General features: G+C 34.9%; 1 protein-coding gene across 1 annotated transcript; it reads right to left on the bottom strand.

Annotated features, from left to right (window-relative positions):
* Positions 1-1341: 1341 nt before the first annotated feature.
* APS1 (ATP sulfurylase 1) lies at positions 1342-9435 on the bottom strand. The gene is made up of 5 exons (XM_006838857.4): positions 8967-9435; positions 3257-3662; positions 2213-2473; positions 1887-1973; positions 1342-1679 (listed from the first exon to the last, which is right to left on the bottom strand). The coding sequence occupies exons 1-5, from the start codon at positions 9416-9418 to the stop codon at positions 1542-1544; spliced, it is 1344 nt and encodes a 447-aa protein (XP_006838920.2). The 5' UTR covers positions 9419-9435; the 3' UTR covers positions 1342-1541.
* Positions 9436-10930: the final 1495 nt, after the last annotated feature.

Raw genomic sequence — 10930 nt, 5'->3', positions numbered from 1 at the left:
GCAACATGCATTATTTTTTAGATTCAAAATCTTCATTTTTTTCCATATTCACACATTTTGATGTCGAATTTAAACAACCTTTTATGATATATTTTTTAAGTGCATCTTTACTTCTACATTTTAAAGTTGCAACCTTATATAAACTTTTTTTTTGAGAAAATTACATAATATTTATTTTTGAGAAATGACACCATGAGACCCTCTCATACGCACGTGAGTAGGACTTCAAAGGATTACCATTAAATTTAGCACAGATCTCTAGAAAAGTAATCACATGGATGTGAGACTTGACTTTTTTAGAGATCTGTGCCAAATTTGACGGTGATCATTTGAAGTCCTACTCACATGGATGTGGGAGGGTCTCATAGGATCATTACTCTTTATTTTTTAATGTTAATTAAATCTTACAATTAATTTTTCCATTCCGTACCCATTTTCCGCCTGTTATAATAGCTTGCAAATTTTTTAAATAACTAAGTTACCTTTTCTCAAAATTTCAAAATCTATTTTGAAACTTTTAGATTTTCAACATCCAATAAATTACATTTCACTCTCCCCCAATATTTTTGAAATTTTTAAAATCCCAAATTTTTGAAAATTAATCTTTTTGGAGAAACTTGTTTCAAAATTAAATTTTTAAATTTTTAAAATCTGAAATTCATTTAAAAATTAAAATTTTTAGATATTTAAAAGAGTAATGATCGTATGAAACCTTCAAGCACCCATATGTGTAGGATCCTTAAGGATCACTATTAAATTTACTCTAAAAAAGTAAATCTCACACCCACGTGATAACTTTTCTAAAGATATGTGCCAAATTTAATGGTAATCTTTTAAAGTCCTATACACATGGGTGTGGAAAGATCTCATAGTATCATTACTCTATTTAAAATCCCAAAATTGTATTTTAACATACCTAAACATTTTCAGATTTCAAAAATTCAAAATTTACTTTAAAATAATCTGAAATTGCATTTTCCCGCTAAGGATCTTGTATTTTTGTTACATTCAAATTAAAAATCTAAAAAAATTTGTGAGGGAGAAAAAAACAAAAAAAAAGCCCCGACTACCCTCTCTCCCACCAAGGATCCTCTATTTTTATTGCTTTTGGATTCTCAGAATCCAAAATATGGACAATTTTGGAACCACAAAATAAACGCTGTATAAATGTAACAATGGTAAACTGTAGGTAAGTTTTATATAACGTTAAATAGAATAGATATTAACATAATTCTCTCCTTTTCTTTTATAGTTAATGTAAACTGCGGTGGTTGTTTATATAATTTAGAGTTCATGCTCATTTTCCAAATATAACGAAAGAACAACAGGAAAAAGCAAAAAGAAACAAGAACAATACACCTCGAACATAGAGATTAACAGCAAACCATTTACAACATTTTCTCACAACATATCCTCACACAGTTGATAATTCAAACTACTATACAGGTGCAACACATAGATAAGGTCTCTTTCCTTCAACAAGACTGCAATTTTTATTTATAATTCATAGTGAGACAGTTTAAGCAGTCTAAAGTGGTGCTCTAAACTGGAACAGCTTCACGAAACTTGCCGGTTTCTTTGGGAGCCAAACTGTCATAGTATTCAACCAATATTTTCCACCCGCCAGGGCACATGAACCCATCAGGTGGGTTCTCACGATTCTTCGCAAGAGTGCGCATCTGTATCAAAATATAATCAGTACTTTACCTTTACAATCAATATTATCTATGGTTCATTTGTTTAATTCATTAGCAGTAATCTAGAACTCTATTTTATATTTTTCTCGTGAATGAAAAAAGCATGTCTATTCATTGAATCTTAAGTGAAAGAGCCTGATATTCAAAAAAGTTAACAAAGAGCAAAGGAGATTAGCTAATAGAGTTTACCTTAGTGCCAGAAATAAAGAGGAAATCCTGAGGCCTTGACGGGTCAAAGAAATCCATTTTCATCTGTTTTTTATCATAGGCTGCAACCTGCATTCATACCACAAACATAACAAAATATAAATCCTTTATTGTCGATTACTTATGATAAGTGTACCTTTTTTAGAACCTTTATGGGTTTGTTTCTACATTAATCAAACAGTAATGGGCGTTTTTCTTAGGAAAACTCATGCAAAAACAACTGAACCACACTCTTTAGAATATGAGCAATAACCAGCCAGAATATGAACTAACTGAATGACTATGAGTTTCATAAGTGGTGAGGGTACCCTGAAAGGCAATATGTTGAGTCTCTCAAGTCCAGGAGCCATACTCAATACCATTTTTCCATGATCTGCATCATAAAGATCCCTCTTTTCTACAGGATGGCTCATACCAGCAGGGTCTCTACCTACTATATAAAAGTTTGCCCCAGCATTTATCCGAGACTTAGCATGCCATTGCACCTCAGTTGGGCCCGCATAATGCATGGGAGAGGGGAAGATTGCCACAACTGTAGTATCCGGATTTAGAACACCTTCTTCAAGAACCTGAGGAAAACCGTGAATAGAAACTAGCCATTATAGTCAACTTAGGGAAAGAAACTATATATATATATATATATATATCGCTCTAGAATTGATACAAAATAATGAACTAATCATGCATGAATTTATTTTCTTATCATTTACCACTTCTTCTTTTTTGTGTATATTATTTTCTTTCTAAATCTTACTATAGAGATTTGGAAAGAAACATTTTTTTGGGTACTTCAGGGATTTTGGGTACTTCAGGGATGGGAATTGATACAGTGTTCCTAATGTCAACTGCTGACTAGTCCAGCCCAAGCCAAATTCCTTGAAAAAGTAGGTCAGCAAGTTTTGTGTTGACTTTGAACCCTTGACCTCCTCGCGCAAACTAATATGTCTGATATCCAGGCAAATTCTAAGAGATACTCAGCATATTTTGGGTCAGGGATTTTGCATTTTTGCTAAGAGAAAATCTTAATCACTTATTCAATTACACTGAGACAGTTGATTTCAAAATTGCCCTTGGCAATTATACAAAATATCGCCACACAAATGTGATCTGCACATAAGGGCAGGGGAATCATAGGTCCAACATTTCAAGAATGTTTTATGAGTGTATTCCCCAAAGGAAGTTTCCAATCAAATAGCTTTATTAATGTAATGTCCCCATTTTCACACAATCGATATGTCATCAGCTTCTCCAATGCTATATTTTTGCATATACAATTGAACTGGACACATAGCAACACCAATAAAAAAATGAAGATAGAAAAATTAATTATGAGAAGAGAATAACTTATAAACCTTCTCATGTTGCTTCATCCTCCAGCTGAGGGGAACATCATCAGCCTTTGTGAAGCCACCCAAGGGGTGAAGCAATAGAATTGGGTTCTTATAACCCATCTTGAGGAGGCGCCTTCGAGTATCAGTCATAAGCAAGGCATGACCATTGTGAACTGGATTTCGGAGCTGGAAAGCAAATACAGCATCGGCCCCACGCTTTTCGAATTCATTACGGAGTTGAGAGGGGGAGAGCCGATACTGATCAAGGCCATCATTGTACTTTATTGGCTCTATGACCTCGAGGTCACCACCAATAAGCCAATTACCTGCATTGGTTATTGCTTCGTCTACATAAGGAAGACCAGGGGCAGTGGTCCCCCATGTTCTTGCAATCCTCTCTTCTTTGTTGTGCTTGTAAATTTCAATGCTGAGAAGACCATCAACATAACAAATTTCAAAAACCAACAAAAGCAAATAAAGAACAGTCCAGTTTTTCAAGAGTTAAATCACTTCAGGGATCAACAGAGTTCATCGGCTTCTCTTACTGGGACTATCAACATTATTACCAAATTATGATGGCATTACATGTCCAGAGATTAAAAACTTTCAATATCATGTTCCTGAGGTAAACCTATTCATACAACTATTTCTGATAAATAGAAATCCTATTTTGTCAAGTATTACACTTGGTAAATGCCTTGGAAGCAATCAAACTTATCGTGATTGTGGTTATATCTTAGCATATTTTCTCTTAGATATGTTAGCTTTACTGGTTGGAACTTCCAGTTATCTTGGCAGGAATCTGATATTGAGAACTTACAGGATATCACTGCTATGACCCTGAAACAAAACATTCGAGAGAATTGAAAAGCATGAATCCCTTTGGACTTATACTGAAGGCATGAGAAGCTTGGAGGTCAACTGGTGATGGAAGACCCATGGAAGCATATTCAACAGAAAAAGATCATGGTTGTTTATGCTACCACTTTGGTTTTAATGTGATTTAGGGGAGTCATTCTCATTCAACTTACAACAGTTGTTTGATCATAAAGCCCTAAGCCAGTAAGATAGTGTCCCTCCACTGAATATGAAACTGAAATGTTATACTTTCTATGGAGAAGCTCCAGTTGATCAATATCTTGTTGATAGCTTAGTGCTGCTCAAGCTGGTTCTCAAGTCCTATTAGGGTTCAATACAAGCCTTCAAATCAAAGCAAGAGGGTTCATTGAAAATTCATATAGCATACAAGTACACTTACACAATGGCAAGACTAAATTGCAAAAGTGTAAAGAGACAATCACCAATACAAGTTTTTGGAGGAAACATATGAATGCTGCCCCTTAGTAGCATGGCAGAAGGTTTCAAAAGTATATTAGATTTTAGAAGTACTCATCAATCAAATAAAAAGGCTGAAGGACTATGGATATTCAATAAAAGACGAACTAACAAACAATGCACCTCGATAACTTAGCAAACTTGATCTTGATCTCTCAAGATTGCAAGAAATCAACAGAAATTTTTTTGGATTCATAAGGGGCAAACATGAATAAGTAATTTGAGTGTGGGAATACTTTGGTACTTAACTAGGTCAGCCTTAGTACAATGAACGTGTGCACCCATATAAGTTACCAGTACCAAGGTGGTAAGCATTTTCCTAAAGAAATCAATAGTTTTGAGTAAAGAAATTGGTGATCGCAGCAATCAGATATAATATTTTATCTCAGGAAGAACATAGTTAATCGAAACTTAGTAAACTATAAGCATGAAGATAACTACAAATGACATTAACAAAAAATCAATTCCATATAAAATTTAAAGTGTGCACCCATACAAGTTACCAGTACCAAGGTGGTAAGCATTTTCCTAAAGAAATCAATAGTTTTGAGTAAAGAAATTGGTGATTGCAGCAATCAGATACAATATTTTATCTCAGGAAGAACATAATTAATCAAAACTTAGTAAACTATAAGCATGAAGATAACTACAAATGACATTAACAAAAAATTAATTCCATATAAAATTTAAAGTTAAAGTGAAAGGTTGGAATGAAAAGAATAATTAAGTATAATGTACAACAATGATTGAAAAGTTGGCCGAGTCAATTTAGCCATGGCTGAGTTACTTAGATTCGGCTCATTGCCGAGCAGAGTCCTCAAGTGCAACTCAGCCACTTGAAAATTTAAAAAAAATTGCAAAAAAATATAAAAAATGTAGGATCAATGTACAAAATTTATATAAGCAATTTGGATTTATTTACAATGATTTGTGGGTTTTCTTGTCATATGGCCTATTTTTATACTGGGTTGGTATCGCGTCCACATGTTGTGGATGCTTAAAAGGAGCACAAGTACCTTTTAATTGTTCAGATTGACTAGACTCATCCAAGGGCCAATAATGAATTTCATTTTTTGTTTTTATTCTTTCTCTAAAAATGATATTAATCTGAAATGTGGGCTTAAACATAATTTTTATAAGCAGAATTGAATATAGATAATAAAAAATATTTTGAATAAAAAATATTGATTAAAATAAATTTAAGGGTATTTAGGTCATTTTTCTACCTAAAATATTTTTTAAGAAATTTTATTTGGTTATATTTATAAAAATAAATCTACACTAAAAAAAATTCAAACAAACTTATTTAAATAAAAAATAAAAAATAAAATATGAGATCAATTTTTGTCCCTTAGGTATGGCCTCATGAAATCTAAACCAAGGGTGCTTGTGCATCCTTCCACCCATCTACATGATGTGGATGGGATACTTTTCCTGTTACATTTTCTTCTTCTTTTTGGATTTTTCTAAAATAGCTCATAAATCAGTTTTTTCTAAATCCATATTTTATATATGTTTTTGTCTTTTTTGGACTTTTATTTTGCCTTTGGTTTTTTTAACTATTACAATTATTATTATCGTTTTTATACAATTTTTTGAATTTTTTTTTAAAATTCTTTAAGGTCTTTTGGGCCCTGCACTCTACTCAACCAAGTCCACTAGGACTTGGCTGAATTACTCACCTTAGGCCAAGGCCGAGCCTGATGCCCGAGGCAAGTTAAAAAACATTGATGTAGAATATAATACAATGCTACAAATAAAATTGAAATAAAAATTTAATAATAAAACATATATTAAATAGACCAAAAAACAAAACCAGAGTTAAATTAACAATAAATTAATCTTTTCGAAGTGAACAGAATTAAATTAAGGTAGACCAAATTAATATATTGCAATGAGAACGGAACCCGTTCTAGGATGAAACACTTGGGAGGTTGATGTTGCCAATCATCTAAGCCAAAAGGACTAACCCTTCATTCATGTCCTCTTCAGATTTCGCAAACCATAAAGAAAATACACAAGTACTGATGGAAAACATTGAGTAAGACAAAGAAACTGTGCACACAATAAGGAAAAGTTATCCCATATCTGAACAGCTAAACAACCACTAGACTCAGTCATCCAATCATAGTCTCTAAAAAAAAGCACTAGCTACTGCAATAAATCTGTTCTAGTAGCCATAGATCTAAAGTACCGAAATAGTCTAACCAATAATTGTTTTGCCTTCACATGCTACCAAAAATATCTAGAGTGTCTTCTCAAAGGTCATGCATGTCATTTTATTCCAAATTCATCTCAGTCAAACACTGTCTCATGCATTGTCAATCAATAAGAATGCTACAAGGTTAATCCAATTGATAAAAAAAAATGAAGCCTACCACTTGTTCAAACAAATCGCTGCAAAGAATACTAAGATGCCCTTGAATGAGAAAGGGACTAACGTGGCCTAAGACACACAATGTAACCATAAATCCACCATTACAACTTATACAATAGCAACAATGCATATATAGGTAAAGTCTGATCCTCCACAGCCTTTCCCGCCCCCAACCCATTTTTCACTCATTCAATAAGCAAGGAGGGATTGCTCCTCAATATTGATAATGATCGAGAATCATGGTCTTAATAAAGTCACCTAACTATGCTATAATGGAATAAGAAGTAGGAAGCTAACACTAACAAGAATTTTAACACCAAATGAAGAGCAAATTTGACCTCAAATGCTCTACCCACTCATGAAAACCAAGATTCCAAGTTGTCTTAATGGCAATGATTTTGTCACATTATTAAGGTGTGGGTGCCCAAAGATAAAAAAACAGTGCATGAGCATAATACTTCTGCGGACGGATCTGACATAGAAGAATACTAAATTTTTGCAAAAGAACTTGAAACAGTATCCTGATTCTTATTCCTCAAAGACGAGAAGTACCAAGAAGACAATCAAAAGGCCTTTCCCAATGGTGGAATAGGTAGTATTTGGACAATTGGCCCGGTTGAAACAAAATATGTTTAGAGCTAAAAGGTACCAAAGAGGACAATCAAAGGGCCTTTCCCTATCATTTGTATAGGACAAGCGTGACTTCCATTAAGAGGCTATCAGCTAGCAACATGAACACTGTATATGATATCTTGCCAAGTAACTGTCATATAAAGAAGTCTCACAATAGGATCAGCAACAAGATCACCCATTTGATGCGAGAACTTTATTTTTGACTTAAGTGGGTCCAATGTGCTGTTGTTTATGATACATGCCCGAGTATAAGCTTCTAAGTACACTTACATTGAAAATTTACATAAGGGAACAATCCTACATCTACACCAAAAATTTTGTTTGAAAAACCCACATTAGCATTTCAAACTGATAATGAAGCAACACCTAAGAGCCCATTGATCATCACCAGTGAGCACAACATCACACAAACAAGACTAAAACTGTCTTAGATGAAATGCCAAAGTTGAATTCTAAGACACTAATGCTGTTTGTTCCAACTCTGCTTGAAGCTTCTCTGAGTTAGGAACAAGGACCCTCTGTTCTTACACACACACACACACAGGAATCTTCAATGTCCATGAGCATTCTATTGTTAATTTAGATATTAAGAGAGAAAGACAGGCAAAATAAAGAAATGAATCTTCAAATCCAGATGCAATCTGTATCAGATCAAAAACATGAGACCAAGATTTTAAAGCTCGGCTGAGTTGACTCGGACTTAGCCAAGTTACTCAGATTTGATACCTTGCCAAGCCGAGTTCCTAGGTACAAACTTGGGTTATATAAAAAACCATAAAAATTATATTTTTTTTCTACTAAATCAATGTATAGATATTTTATATATAATTTTGATAGTTTTGACAATGATTCGTGAGTTATTCTTGTCGTTTTTTCCTTTTTTTTTTTTTTTTCTATTTCCCCTATTTCAGATTTTTCTAAATTGTATACAGCTATAAATCAAATTTTCCGAATTCGATCATTTTTGGACTTTTAATGTTGTTTACAGTTAGTTGGCTTTTACCTTTTTTCCTGATTCTTTCGTTTTGACTTTTTAACCCTTTTTGGGCTGTACACTACTCGGGCAAAAGTCGCAGAATTATTCGGGCCTGAGCCAAATAAGTAAACCTTGACAAAATTTGCATGAAAAGAAAATGGAGCAAGTAATTCCCCAACTTCCAAATGGGGTCACACTGAATTACGCCTTAAACAAAGAAGACCTAATGGACCAAAAATCCCCGGAACTCACATGCCATCAAAGACATTATTATAAGAAATCAAATTTCACAAAAGAGGTAAAAGAAATAAGCCAAATTCCAACGGCCAACAATAAACAATGGAAATCAAATTAAGAAAAACCCTACAAAAAGCATGATAGGCATGAGAATCAAGTGAATAGAACCTTACTTGTTAAGTATAGCAATAGGCCTGTAATTTGAATCAACGAGAGAGACGCTGCTGGCATGCCCAATATCATCTTTCTGACTGTCATCAATGGCGAGCACAATGGGCACCGACATGTTAACAACCGAACCATCACTCAATCGAAGTGAATGAAAATGAAGAGTTTGGAGGAACTCAGACTGGCGCATGAACCCGCGAAGCGGGCTCGCCCATCCTTCACTCAGAACATGTACCCACTGTAAATCAATCCTTGACAGCTTGATTTTAGGCAACCCCATTGCCTCTCTCTTCTTATTCTCTCTCTTGGAATCAGGAACCAGGAGCTCAACCAATTGCCCACCATCTGGCTCAATCAGCTTACAAGAAACTGATAAGGCGCTTCCCTCTCTCTTCACACATGCCCTGTTTCCTGCTAATTTGGTTCTTCTTCCACTTTGGAAACTGATGCTTCTCATGAAATTTGAATTTGAGAGAGAAGGGTTTCGGATTGGTTTGAGGGCGGGTGATGATGATAGGAGAAAACCCGTCTCGCCCAATTGGGTTTTGGGGATCAAGGAAGACATTGACGCCATCTCCTTGACCCAAACAGACCCAATTCAAGAGAAGCGTCGAAGTGGGTTTTGTTTGCGAGTTGAGAGAGAGAGAGATTATTTATTTCATTTAATGGGATAGTGTATTTCAGTCATCTCCATAAAAAAAAAAAAAATGGAGAAACAGAGGGATGGTGGTTTTCAAATGCACATGCACATGTGGTTGTTGATATATAAATAATTGTTTTTTCCACAATAAATAAAGTTAAGTGGATTTCTGCTTAAAGACAGAAAGAGACGGATACATGTCCTTTGCGGATTCGATTCTCATAATTTGAAAATGAAGGGGGGTTCTTTTGATTCAGATGCACCTGTGCCCTTGAATAAGAGAGAGAGGGGGGGGGGGGGGGGGGTCAAAGTACCATGCAAAAGAGAGAGAGAGAGAGAGAGAGAGATTCTGTATATTCTGAATAATAAGGGAGGGAGGCGGCTTCCTTTTGGATCTAGAGTCTCTAAGACAGTAAAAAGAGACGTGTACCTCTGTCTCCCCAGTATAGGTGCAGATGTGAGCTTGGGATCCAATTGAAAAGGAGAGAGAGAGGTCAATGTAGAGAGAGAGAGAGTCCAATGCAAAGTGTAAGAAAGTTCAATGTAGAGAGAGAGATCTATGTACAAAGGTACTACAGCATGATATATATATATATATATATAGGAGGAGAGGGTGGGCGTGAGTCAAGAGAGGTGGGCACTTGAAGGTTGAAAGAGGAAGATGCATAGAAAGCAAATCCCATACAAAAAGAAGAGGGAAATGCAGGAGAATGGGACGACGGGGGAATGAACCTGGTCATGTTTTTGAATCCCCTCCATCTCTATCTTTCCACTTAAATATGGTCTTTCAATTTAATGTATTTTATAAGGTGCCGGCTACCTTTTCATTATTGGGCCAGGCAAGGGTAACTTTATCATCCACACTGATCCCCTAATCCCTTATTTAATTCCCACAACCAAGTTTGCTTTTTTCTTTTGCATAATACCGTCATCTTTATCGTCACAATCAGTGTTTTAAAAGTCGAATTTGGGCCCGACACATAAGCGTCCCATTCTAACTCCCTTCTTAATCACACGACTCACTCCGAGTTTTGGACTAGAGCATTTCAATAAGGTATTATTTTTCCTATGAAAAATCCAGGAGATTCGACCCAGGAAACCGTGTGTTTTGATGAACAGGGACCATTAGAACCACCTGACTCCTTAATTTTATTTGATTCAAGCGACTTGCTTGAATAATTTTTAAAATATCGATCACTTTTTATTTGTTATTTTGTTAATGTTTGGATGGTCATTGGTACTTGAATGGTAATATATAACTAACGAAATAGAAAGGGAAGTTCTATAAAACGCTATAAGACCACTCATGCTTTATGGGATAAAATTTTG

The sequence above is a fragment of the Amborella trichopoda genome, chromosome 3, assembly GCF_054954075.1.
Source record: "Amborella trichopoda isolate Santa Cruz 75 chromosome 3, AtrichopodaSantaCruz75HAP2 v2.0, whole genome shotgun sequence".
Classification (NCBI taxonomy): Eukaryota; Viridiplantae; Streptophyta; class Magnoliopsida; order Amborellales; family Amborellaceae; genus Amborella; species Amborella trichopoda.
This window is presented reverse-complemented; position numbering and strand designations above follow the sequence as displayed.

Excerpts from the sequence above, each read along its gene's own strand:
- APS1 (XM_006838857.4), bottom strand. The coding sequence starts at position 9,418 with ATGAGAAGCATCAGTTTCCAAAGTGGAAGAAGAACCAAATTAGCAGGA. Across the intron at positions 3,663-8,966 it reads CCTATTGCTATACTTAACAA|CATTGAAATTTACAAGCACA; the intron begins GTAAGGTTCTAT and ends TGGTCTTCTCAG. Across the intron at positions 1,974-2,212 it reads TCAACATATTGCCTTTCAGG|GTTGCAGCCTATGATAAAAA; the intron begins GTACCCTCACCA and ends GTATGAATGCAG.